The sequence below is a fragment of the Microtus ochrogaster genome, chromosome 7 (genome assembly GCF_000317375.1).
Source record: "Microtus ochrogaster isolate Prairie Vole_2 chromosome 7, MicOch1.0, whole genome shotgun sequence".
In the NCBI taxonomy this organism is placed as follows: Eukaryota; Metazoa; Chordata; class Mammalia; order Rodentia; family Cricetidae; genus Microtus; species Microtus ochrogaster.
Window position 1 is genome coordinate 79,727,773 of NC_022014.1, and position 12,749 is coordinate 79,740,521.

The 12,749-nt window shown below is 50.9% G+C and overlaps 1 protein-coding gene across 2 annotated transcripts in view; it reads right to left on the reverse strand.

Moving 5' to 3' along the window:
- St6galnac2 (ST6 N-acetylgalactosaminide alpha-2,6-sialyltransferase 2) overlaps nt 1-10,278 on the reverse strand; it is a 19,817-nt gene extending 9,539 nt beyond the window's left edge. For both annotated transcript variants that reach the window (XM_013347580.2, XM_026780972.1), the window contains exons 1-3: nt 10,110-10,278; nt 4,666-4,723; nt 545-725 (exon numbers count right to left, since the gene is read on the reverse strand). In XM_013347580.2, coding sequence (XP_013203034.1) covers nt 545-725; nt 4,666-4,723; nt 10,110-10,231 — 361 coding nt within the window. In that variant the 5' untranslated portion in view covers nt 10,232-10,278. The remainder of the gene's footprint in view (nt 1-544; nt 726-4,665; nt 4,724-10,109) is intronic.
- Nucleotides 10,279-12,749: the final 2,471 nt, after the last annotated feature.

Genomic DNA, 12,749 nt, shown 5'->3' on the forward strand with positions numbered 1-12,749 from the left:
TCTCTATGTAGCCCTGGATATCCTGAAACTCACAGAGATCCACCTGCCTCTGCTGTCTAGGGAGTGCTGGAATTTAAGGTGTGTGTCACCACACCCAGCAGGTGACCAAGATCTTAACATGATCTATCCATCCTTTGAACACGGAATCTGTGAATCTGTGCATCCCAAGGCCCACCCCACACAAGAGTTCCTTGGGGTGTGTCTGAGTGTGGTTGGTGGTGTGGGCAATAAGCATCCACGATGGTGCCATGAAGGCCCCTAAACCTCTGCGATCAGACTGGCATTAAACACTGGGCATTTTCCATGCCAAGGAGACCCCAAGAGAGTGAAAGCCACTAAGCAAGGGCATCATCTCAGCTTAGCCCTGGGTGACTGGATGAAGGAGGAGAGAGAGAAGCAGGAGTCACACAGAGAAGACCCCACGAGCTCTCCATAGTTGCTGTGAAGGCCGCCAGACCTGCTACACTGCAGGCCAATAGTGGGAAGAAGGGGCCAGCTGGGGCAGGAGGCAGAGGGCAGAGAGGAGGAGCAGGTAGCAGGTTACCTTCGTGGGAGAGCCCCTGCCACCCATAGGGGACTTTGTAGTGGCTCAGATTGTTCCAGAGCTCTTGAGTGAAGAGGCCGCTCCACAGGAGCACTGGGGTGGAGAGATCAAACAGGCCCCTGAAGTGGTGGTCCTTGTGAATGGCCAGGGAGAGCCGGTGCTGACAAAGCTGCCTCTGTGGCTGAGAAGAGGAGAGGGCTAAGCCTGTTGGGTAGGGGCCAGGGTGTCTCCCGGGAGCCTATGATATCACTGGAGAATTCAGATGGAGGGGCTAGCTTCCTTTACCCCTCCAGAAGGGTCATCACTGGGTCTGAGATAGCCTATGATTCAGCAGCCTGGTGGGGTCAGGGAACTTTCTGGATTTAGCCTGTCCAGCCCTTCTCCAGATGTCACACATCCATGTTTCAGTGGATCTGGCTTCATACTCCTCCAACTCCCGCTTGGGCAAACTTTGGGTACTTAGCAACCAGTGGGTATGACCTCTCTGCCGTAAGGCAGCCCTACCACCAGGGGGATCGCCCTGGGAAATGAGAGTTGCTGGGAAGCATGGAGTCCGCTCTCCTTCCCTTGGCTGCTGATTTCCAACCCGCAGCACTCATCCCTGCCGAGAACCTTAACACAGAGACTGTGATGCTTTGGATATGACGTGCCATTCAGGTAGCCTTTGTCCTCAGCTGGTGGAGCCAATTGCAGAGAGGCTTTTGGACCGCAAGAGTCCTGCCTTTATCAGTTAACTCATAGATGGGTTAATGATTTGATGACGGCCCGGCATGGTGGTGCACACTCTTAATCCCAGCACTCCCAATGCAGAGGCAGAGGGATCTCTGTGAGTTCATAGCCAGCCTGGTCTAAATATCAAGTTCCAGGACAGCCATGGATACATGGGAAACCCTGTCTCTAAACACTACTACTACAATGATAATGATGATGATGATGATAAAGTAATGTAATGGCATCATGGGAGGTGGTAGAAACTTCTGCAGTGAGGCCTCCCTGGAGGGAGGTGGTCACTGCAACATGTTTTGAGGGCTCTATCTTGTCCCAGGGTCCCCTTGTGCTTTCTCACCCTGCCTACTGGCTGCCATGATGTAAATGACTCCATTTTATCACTGCTGTCTCTCATGATGCCCTGCCTTTAGGAACAGTGGATCCGAGTGGCCAGGGCGGAGCCATGAGCCAACACAACTGCTCCTCCTTTGCAGTTTCTCCCTCATGCATTTGTCACAGCAGAGGAGCTGAAACATCGACTTTGCTCGGAAATAAGGTATTTGTGAAGTCACCAGAAGGGGGTCTTAGGGGCTGAGGCAGGCCCCTGAGGATGAGGCCACACAGGGGAGGGTGCAATGACGGACTGGTACTGAGCCGAGCCCTAGACATCCCGGAGATGCCAGAAGACAGATGAAGGCAAGGGAGACGTTTTAGAACCCCAGGGGAAGTATGCAGCTCTGATGTGATATTGGTCTACTGGTCCTCTGGCATTCAGAACCAGAGCGTTGATTTGTTTTTTTGTTTTTTAATGATGCATATGTGCGCTTTTATGCGTGTGAGAGCAGCCGCGACAGAGACCAAAGATATCAGAGCCCCCAAGGTTGGAGTTCTAGGAGCCTGTGAGTGAGCCGCTTGATACGGGTGCTGGAGACCAAATCTGGAGCCCCTGCAAAAGCAGCACAAGCTCTTAACCACTGAGCAATCTCTCCACTCCCAACCTCCATTGTCTGAAGTCACCTAGCCTGTGCCCTGAGTTCTGGGAGCCTCGGGAACAAGACATCAGCTCTGCAGTCAGGGCCCTTCAGGAGACTGAGGTTCTTAGCCAGCGCCTGTGCTAATCTGCAGCTTTCCCACAGTATTGAGTCTAACACAGCCTTGGTGAGGGGGTGGGGCAAGGCTCTGTTCCTTCTGAATAAGCTTCTTTGTGAAGCCGTTGATCAAAGGACACAGCAGGAAATGGTCAGACAGTGGTTTCTGCTATCATGCAACATGTGAGCATCCCACACTGTGCAAAAATGCTGCAACCCAAACCGCAGGGCATATGGCCAGATGAGATGAGTGGAGAAACACTCAAGAACGTTGCTAATGGTGCATTACGCACACACACACACACACGCATGCTGAGGCAAGAAAGTCAGACTCGTGTTGTGTCCCATGGCCAAGGAATACACGACTTCTGCCTAAACCATTGTACTTCCCTTGGAAAGACTGGAGGTTTGCTTGTGGGTGCTGGTGTCTGAAGGGCAGTTAGTAAGGTTCAATGAAACGGCAGGAAGGGGTTGCTCGGAATCAGGAAGGGGGTTATAATGGCAGGTGTGAGTGGGTGAGCCCATGACTCAGGTAGTAAAGTCGATGGGTGTTTCTGTCCTGCATGGCTCAGTTCAGTTGGGTGCACTTTCTGCATTTATCTAGTACACTCACCCACAGATGGACACACCCGCATCTCCAATATTTCCTAAAGATAAACCAGACACATTCCAGCTCAGATGAAGTCACTTTTGTTTAAAGCCACAAATAAATCCCTCTTCTGGTCCAAAGTGTGGGAATTCAACCGGCCTTGGGGCTTCCCAGGGCTCCCATGCTTCCATCAAAAGCTCCTCCAATAAAAGATACTTTGTGCACCCGGAGGTCTGCCTGCCTTTTTTTCTTTGGTCTCTGGGTACCTCGAACATGACGGTGGGATTGTCCCCATTACAGAGTAGCTTGCTTCCTATATTCAAAAGTCACCGCAATGCTTATTTTAAACTACCTGGGACTGTGTGCCAATCAGCACCGAGCAGAATATCCACTGGAAACTTAAGATGACCTGGCCCACGCACTCCAGATACCCGCAGCCTCTTCAGCTGCTAACACGGGCTCATGTCCTGTTTCACAGCAGGTTCTCTCATCGCTTGACCAGACCAGACCACTGTGCTGTCTCCCAATGCCTGGCCTATCACTAAACTCTTCACAGCATGGACGCCTTTTCTCCCGGAGCCCCCCAAACCTCAGTTAACATGTCGGAGTCCAGACTCTTGGGTACTGTAAACAATGCTTAAGCCTGTATTAACCATAAAAGAAACAGACATCTCCCAGTTCATCCAATAAGAGGAGCTGGGGGGGAGGGGCAGGAAAGTTCTGCACACCACCCAGTGTGTGGCCAGTTCTGCGGTCAGATCGGGGCTCCCATCCCAGTGGCACCAATTGCTGTTGGGGGCCCTGGGCAAGGCACCTGATTTCTCCGTGCCTCTGTTTGTCTCTGCCCCCACCTCAAATACACCAATTTAACTGAAACTTGAGAATGAAGTGCTGTGCCAGCTACTACTTAGGGTTATCGACGAGAGTCCTTAAGATCTAAGACCCCTGAGGCAAACATGGGGCATTTCCCCAGAGTTTAGCATTACTCCTCCGTGAGCAAGTGAACTGTGACTTATCATAAGGAGATATCTGGAGAAATAGAGTACAGAATCCATTCAACACATAGATACAATTTTAATGGGCTGGAGAGATGGCTGGGTGGTTAAGAACGTGCATTGCTCAGTCAGAGGACCAGGGTTCAATTCCCTGCATCCACAATGGGTGGTTCACGACTGCCCATAATCCCAGTTATAGGGGATGCTATGCATTTTGGATACCTGCACACAAGTGGTTCATATACATATACATGAGCAAACATCTACTACTAATAAATAACTATTAAAATAAAATTATTATTTTTTTTTTTTAAAAAAAGACAGTTTGAAGGGGCTGGAGAGAAGACTCAGTGGTGAAGAAAACATACTACTCTTGCAGAGGATCTGAGTTCAGTTCCCAGCACCCACAACTGGCTGCAGCTCCAAGTCTGGGGGTTCTACTGCCTGTATCCCCTGTGACACCTGCACTCACCCACATACATACACAATACATTCAGACACATAGTTAAAAGACACAATTTTAAGACTTCCAAGAATGTTCTAGCTGGCTACACTGCAGAACTTATCTACCCACCACTTTCTGTTGGGATTCAGGAAACAATGTATCCCAGATCTAAGATACCTCAGAAGGATGGATGTCTATCCCCGGAAGCCTCAAGAAGGTTGTTTGTTTTCTTCTCTCCTCCTCCCCTCTGAGCTAGAAGATGCTCAAACTGCCCCCAGAGTGGTGGACCACTGTACCTTTCTGTTTTCGGCATTCGGTGCCTTGGGTTCAAATGCTCGAGGTGATGTGATGCTCCTGGGGGGAAAAGGCAGAAGTAAAGTGGGGGTCCAAGCAGCACCTTAAGCTTCTAGACTGATTTCCTCAGCTCTGAGGCTGACAAAGTGCCCGGATCCCCAGGGTGTCTACTCCTTGAATCTATCCTCCACACATATTCTGGCCACAGCTCCCTGTTTAGGTGCACAAACTACTGTCACTCAACTGCGTCCCGCCCAGCTGCACAAAGGAAGAAACCGAGTCTCTGCAAGGGGCAGAAAAGTGGAGTTTATATAGGAATAGGAGTAGTTAAAATATGAAGCCAGAAAACAGGAAAGACGGGCAGTCCCTGGAATTGTGACCACCTGAGAGGTCTCCTGCCAGGGTCCCGGGGTAAATGTTGCAATATAAGCCCTAATCCCAGGATTTATTTATTTGTTTGTTTGTTTACTTATTTAGTTTTTTTTTTTTTTTTTGAAACAGGGTCTCTCTGTGTAACATCTCTAGCTGTCTGGGAACTTGCTTTGTAGACTAGGCTGGCCTCAAACTCACAGAGATTCACCTGCCTCTGTCTCCCGGGTACTGGGCTTAAAAGCATGCACCACCACCGCCTGGTTAATCCCAGGATTTAGTAGGAGATTGAGGCAGAAGGATCAAGAGTTCAAGGCCGGGCGATGGTGGCGCACGCCTTTAATCCCAGCACTCGGGAGGCAGAGGCAGGCGGATCTCTGTGAGTTCAAGACCAGCCTGGTCTACAAGAGCTAGTTCCAGGACAGGCTCCAAAGCCACAGAGAAACCCTGTCTCGAAAAAGCAAATAAATGATGGTGGCGTACGCCTTTAATCCCAGCACTCGGGAGGCAGAGGCAGGCGGATCTCTGTGAGTTCAAGACCAGCCTGGTCTACAAAGCTAGTTCCAGGACAGGCTCCAAAGCCACAGAGAAACCCTGTCTCAAAAAAAAAAAAAAAGAAGCAAGAGTTCAAAGCTACCCTCTACGACTTGGGTTTTTTTTTCTTTTGGAGCCTGTCCTGGAACTAACTCTGTAGACCAGGCTGGTCTCGAACTCACAGAGATCCACCTGCCTCTGCCTCCTGAGTGCTGGGATTAAAGGCGTGCGCCACCATCGCCAAGCTACGACTTAGATTTGAAGCCAGTCTCAGGCTGGTGACAAAGTCTCCTGACACAGAATATAGCAGCAGTGACAACAACAAAAGCCTGAGGGGCAGTTGTTAGGGATGGGATGATGAGGGGAGGGGGTCTCCTCCAGCCAATGTTGCCCACAGCTCTGCAGCTGCATCCCAGTGAACTGTGCGTGCGCTGTGGCTTGAAAACCTGACTCTTAAGGTTGCATGCAGCTCTGTCTCTGGTCAGCTGCCCACTGAATCTCCCAAAACCTCGGTCTCCGCCTCTGTTCACCAGTACTTGGCTCACCTGAGTGTTGGAAGGGGCCCAAGAGAACAGCTATATTGTCCCAAATGGAAGGTCTTCTAAATGGCAGCCATTGTTCCTAAGGGAGAAAGGCGAGGGTTCTTGTACCTCTCCGCCTGTGTCTTCTAAAGGGAGGCAAGAGGGTGCTCATGTTTCCTGGGCACTACGAGGCCCTGGGCAGAGGGGAAAGAATGGAAGAAGCACCTGGTGGCCAGGTGCTCCCTCCTTTATTACCCATACCCCTGAAGCATGAGTGAAGAGGGGGTGCAGAGGGCTGGGGGCCGGGAGTTTTGCCTGGGAAACACAGGTCTCCTGTAGATGCTGAGCCCGCTAAGCCAGTGCAGAGTTTGTAATCGGTGCTACCCTTTGGTTTCCCAGGCTCCTAGTAAGATCCTGAAGGAACTCAAATGGAGATGATCCTACCCCCCCTTCCCTCCTCCACTAGCCAGATGTCCACCCCCTATAATCCTGTGACCCCTCCCTCCCTCCTCTAAGAAGCTGAGACCTGGTGCTGCTCAGCCTAGGCAGCCTGGAAGGAGACTGGTAAACACCCACGCCCTGCCGGCCTGCCGGTCCTGAGATTCTGATTTGAGTTCAAGCTCACCTCTCCCCACACCTTCCCTCACTCTCTGGTAACTCTATCCGGCAGCAGCCCTGTGAACCCAAGGAAGAACCGCCAAACTCTCAGGGCAGGGTGAAAGTGGCTGAGATGGGGTGAGGCTAGTGGGGACCCTCCTGAACCCCACCCCTCTCTCCAGGTCTAATGGTACTTTCAAGCTGCCCTGGGGTTGGTGACTTCAAAGGCCCTTTCTTAGGCATCTTCATTCCTGAGGGCTCCTCCTTAAGGGGAGGTAGGCACCCACACCCCTGGGAAGACTTGGCAGCCTGAGAAATAACGACGAAAGTGTGCATTTTTCTAAAACTAACTGTGTTCATCAGGTGTGGTGGCTGGCACCTGCTATAATTCTAGCACCCTCGAGGCAGGGGCAGGAACAGCAGGAGTTCAAGGCCATCCTCAGCTACTGAAAGGAGTTTGAGGTCAGTTTGAGTTTTATCAGATACTGTCTCAAAACAAAGAAACAAAGTAAACGAAATAGAGTCAACTTTAACAGCGTGTGTAAGATGTGTGCATGTGTGCAGTGTGTGGTATGTGTGCATTCATCTGTGTGAAGGCGCACGGAGGAGCACATGTGGAGGCTAAAGGGAACTTTGTAGAACCCAGGGCTGGAAGAACCTAAAGATTGGGGGGTGGGAGGGTGCTGTGTATTGCTGTCTTCTGGGCACGACAGGCTGCTGCCATCATGAACTCAAAGCAGCTACCTGCCCTGGTCTTGCACAAGGCTGGGCTTGTCAACAGTCCCCTGTGGGTAGGGGAGGGGCGCTTGGAACCCTGCTCTCTCTTGGGAAAGGATTATTGATATGGATGGATGCTGGAGACGGGGGAATTATTGTCTTCAGTTCTGTACCCACTGGTGAGCCCACAAGACTCTAATGGACCGGTCCACAGCCATGTTCACCCTTGGTTAAACTCAGAAGTTCATAAAACAAAGCAAAAACCCAGGCGATGGTGGCACACGCCTTTAATCCCAGCACTCGGGAGGCAGAGGCAGGCGGATCTCTGTGAGTTCAAGACCAGCCTGGTCTACAGAGCTAGTTCCAGGACAGGCTCCAAAGCCACAGAGAAACCCTGTCTCGAAAAAGCAAATAAATAAATAAATAAATAAATAAATAAATAAATAATAAAACAAAGCAAAAAACAAAAAGAGCTTGCTTGTGGGGAAGTAAGGAATGCAGGTGGGAACGTGGGGGAGGGGACAAGAGAGGGTAAAGGGGGAGAGCCATTAGAATATATATGGATATATATATATACTTTTCACCTTCCTTCCTTCCTTCCTTCCTTCCTTCCTTCCTTCCTTCCTTCCTTCCTTCCTTTTTTCTTTCCCTGAGACAGGTTTCTCTATGTAGGCCTGGCTATCCTGGAATTCACTCTGTAGCCCCGGTTGGCTTGGAACTTAGAGATCCTCCTGCCTTTGCCTCCTGAATGCTGGGATTAAAGGTTTGTGCTATGACCACCACCAGAGTGACATGTAGAATTTTCAAAGAACAAATTTAACTTAAAAATATTGACTATAAGAAGTGACCTTAAAAAATAAAATAAAGTTCCCAGATGTTGGGCGTCAGTGGCACATGCCTTTAATCTCAGCATTTAGGATGCAGAGGCAGACAGATCTTTGAGTTCGAGGCCAGCCTGGTCTACACAGCGTGTTCCAGGACAGCCAGAGCTGTTACACAAAGAGACCCAGACAGGAGAACCCTCTGGAACCAGAGTCCTCTGTGAGCAGATGTCCAGATCCCCGGCTAAGGTGCGATAAGAACCCTCTTGGTAGGCCCAGGAACTCTTCTATCTGGACTGTCTCTTGGTTCTCTTTCACAGGAAGGATGCTCAGCATCCTCTCAAAGTCCTGCTTCTTACAGCCAGGCTAAGTCCTGACCTTCCCCTTCCTCCCTCACAGCCAGGTTTTACTACAGCAAATACACAAAGAAAGAAAAGGATGGGTTTTGCTTCACAGAAGACTTTGTCAGGGTTTTCGTTTTTTTTTTTTTGTTTGTTTTTTGTTATTGTTTTTGTCTTATTTTTAGTCCTGGGGACCGATCCCCAAGACCTCATTCGTGAGAGGCAAGAACTCTACCAACTGAACTGTATTTTGGAGGAAGAAAGATCTCTTGAAATGGAAAAAGGTTTTGCCAGAGTGAACCAGGGGAGAGACCTTGAGGCCTCAACCTACACAAAGAACCACAGCCAACTAGGAAATACTGAGAGAGCAGGAGAGACAATCTTCCACAGGCAAGGGCACACCAACTGGCTATCCAGTACCAAATAGCCATCCCTGAAAACACACATACAAGTATACAAACTGCACAGGTTGTATTTGGGTATATATGTATGTATGTATGTATGTATATATATACATATACATATATATATGTAACAGCAATTAATGAAAAAAGAGGCCAGGAATTTGAAAAAAAGCAAAGGAGAGTGTATATGGGAGAAAAGGGAGCAGGGAAATGATGTCATTATATTATAATATCAAAAGTAAAAGAAGTAATAAAAGTATTTTTTAAAGAGGAAAAGCTTTTTTGAGATGGAATCCGATGTCACTAACTCTCCGTGAGAATTCACATTAAGGCACCTTGCAGGATGTTGCCTAGCTTCAGTGCGGCCAACTGAGGGCACTAGACTCAATTGTTTGCAAACAATTTCATGTTATTTTGCAACTGAGCTGTGTCCTTTAGCCAAACACTAGATGCTAACTTTTTTTCCCCAACAGGCCTCGCTGAGGATTGTGCAGAATCAAAAGGGCTAGGAAGAGAAAGGCTGGTTGCTGAGGTCTCTGCTTAACGCTGTGTGGGCTCTTCCTACCCCCAAGCCCACATTCTAGGTATGTCTAGGTGTACCTCCCAGAAATAAAGCTAACCCCTCTCAAGGCTCCCTCAGTAAATCGGAACTGTAGCCCGCTAAAGATATTCTCGGGTTTCTGTGAAGCGGGGGGAATTGGGTGGAAGGGTCAGGTGTGTCCTGAATCAGCCCGTGTTGCTCCATGCCTAGTTGGCGCTTATCAAAGTTACCACTTAAACCAATAGGCCCAGATAAAAGAGAGCCAGGTGCTGGCAGGCCCGAGCTCAGAGCCCAAAGTGAACGAACGGAACGGAAGCCTGGTGAGCAGGGGAAAGTTGGAAAACGGGACTTGGGTCTCTACCCTAAAAGTGGATTCAGGAAGAAAGTGCAACAGGGAGCTTTTGATTAGGCCTGGACGAAATTAAGCAAAGACGACGACAGGGTCACCAGTGAGTTCGGGGCGGGGAGAGGGGCAGCTCGAAATTAAGGCGGCAAAAGGCGTGTCGCCGCTGCGAGTCAGCCCAGGGTGTCCGGGGGCGACTGGAGAGCTGTGAGCGCGCCCTCTCCCCGCGCCCGGGGCTCAGCGTCCCTCAGCGCTTACCTGGCCGGGGCCCCGGGCTCCTGGGACCGCTGTCCCACCGAGGAGTACAGCGTGAGGAGGACCCCGGAGCTGGCGGCGAAGATCAGCAGCATCCGGAACAGCCTGCGGCGCGGGAAGTCCATTCGAGTCCGGCCGGGGTGCGCCGCGTCTGCCACCCCTGCGCTTTGAGCTCTCGGGCGGAGTGGCCAGACCTGGAGGGGCGCGCGGAGGCGGTAGCCTTGCTCTGCCCCGCCCAGCCCACCGCGGGGCGGCCGCGGCGCCTCCGGGTCCTGCAGCTCCCCCTGTGTCCCAGGCCGGAGGTCGGCCACGACTTGAGAGACTGAGTGTCTCTAGAGCTGCCCCGCAAAAGGACAGAGCCGCGATTGCCAATCCGGGGCTGCCCCCGAGGACTTCGATGGCGGTCACCCCGGGCGCTGTTCTCCCGCCAGAGCCGCAGTCCAGACGCACCTAGCCTAGAGTTGGGCAGGGACGTTCGCACCGTCGGACGGGGAAGGTCGCCTACTGAGCTGGCTGAGCACTGTGCGTGTAGGAACCCACCTCAATTTTGTGAACTTAAGAAGAGGGTGAGTGGCCACTGTGAAGCAACCTGGCTGGCTCCTCTCTCACTGGGACCTTGAGATGGGTTAGGCCCTGGTACCTCGTGTACTCGCCTAAGAGCAAGAGGGGCTTTCACCAAAGAACGGATTTAGCCTAGATTTGGGGTTGAAGGTGGAGGGGTCGGGCAGGGAGCCTGCCTCGGTGGGCAGATTGTTATTTGGTGAGAACCCATTGCGGTGGGGAGCCTGCGGTGATGGTTGTTATCGTTTTATTTGGTGACAATGTAAAAGTCAGCCCTCTCCAAGAACTGTTTTTACAAATGGAAGCCAGCTTGGCCTGAGAGGCTGAGAGAGACTTAGTGGGAGGGATGGAGCAGGGCGTCAGCATCACCAACAGAGGCTGGGGAAACAGGACGGGTGGTCTTTGGAAGAGATTCCCTTCCTGTCTGGGAATGATCCATGAGATGGTGTGTTCTCCAGTAGGCAGTGTCTTAAGACCCCAGAACCCTGTCAAATATCCCAGACTCCAAACTCTAGGGTCTGAAAGGGTGAACCTCAGAGCCCCAAACTGCGTTAATCTGCTGGCAGCTGAGGAAACTCTGGGATGCAGGCATTGGCATTAGCCCCGTGTCAGGCTTTCTGGGCCCTGGGTCTGTCTGTGGTCAAGAGTGGCCTCTTCTCAGGTTTCCACCTGGTCAGGTGTTGACCAGGACAGGGTCCCTGGAGTGCAGCCACGGAGCCAATCTTGTCCTTTGTCCTAAAGCTGCCTAGAATGCTGCCCTTCTGACAGTCACAGCTAAGAATTTGTGGTTTCAAGTCTTGTTTTGCTTTATATGTATGTTGGCGTGCAAGAGCCAGTGTGGAGGCCGGAGGGCAATTTGTGGACGGTCGAGTCTCTCCTTCCACCACGTTTGTCCCAGAAATGGAACTCGGGTCACTTGGTGTGGAGGCAAGCACCTTCATCTGCTGAGCAGTCTCTCTGGCTCTGATTTCAAGTTATTTGTTTCAATCTCTTATCAAAACTCCTGTGCTGTTGCCACCATCATGACCACCTCTGTGGTTAAGGAGACCTCAGCCCCTCTCTGCACCTCTAAATCCCCCTCTTCCCACCTGCTTCACAGAGAGAAAGGGAACCAGTAACTTGTAGCATGAATTCTAATTGGTCTCAATAAATAAAACCCAGAGTCAGATATTAGGGGTGAAAGCAAAGGATCAGAGAAGCAGTGTGGCTTCACTAGAGAGACCTTTTCCTTCAGACCAGAGGGGCAATGCTGTCCTCAGACTTTATCCTCTGACCACAGCCTTCTCTACCAAACCTCAGACTGTCCTGAGCTCCTTTCCATCTTAGATTCCTCTCTCCGCCCAGCCACATCACTCCTGTCTCCACCTCCCCAGTGCTGGGACTAAAGGTGTGGGATTCCCAGTGCTGGGATCGCCTTTGTGTGAGCTCTGTTTGTTTCTTTTAGACAGATTTAGTCTTGTGTAGCCCAGGGTGCCCTTGAACTACCAGATCCATCTCTGGGATTAAAGGTGTGTGCACCACTCCCTGGCCTCTAGTGGCTTAGCTCTGCACTCTGATCTTCAGGCAAGCTTTATTTGTTCCACTTGTGGGCTTGGTTTGCTGCCAACACAGATTCATGCTTGGGCTTGCCCTGCAGTGCCTCCCCGTGTGGCCCACTCAGTTCCTCAGCAGAAGGGAACCAAGAGTACAGCCTCAGCTGACCTCTGCTTGCCTGCCACTGCCTAACCCTGGTTGGCTCCAGCTCCTATTCTGCTCTCCGGTGACTCTAGCCTTCTCTTGTTTCTGCCCTTCTAAAACAGAGAGCATCAAGTGTGAGCTTCAGGCCTGGAGGTGTAGCTCAGTTGGTAGCCTGCTTGCTTGCCTGGAATTCATGAAGCCCTTCCTAGTTCAGTCCCCGACACCACAAAAATCAGTTAGACACCTATACTTTTGGCAGGTAAGGACAAGAGGATTAGAAGTTCAAGGTCATCCTTGCCTACTACAGAGTTCAAGACCAGCCTGGGTTACAAAGACTCCACTGTGGTTACTTTGTTTGTTTGTTTGGTTTTGGTTTTTCGAGACAGGGTTTCTCTCTGTAGTTCT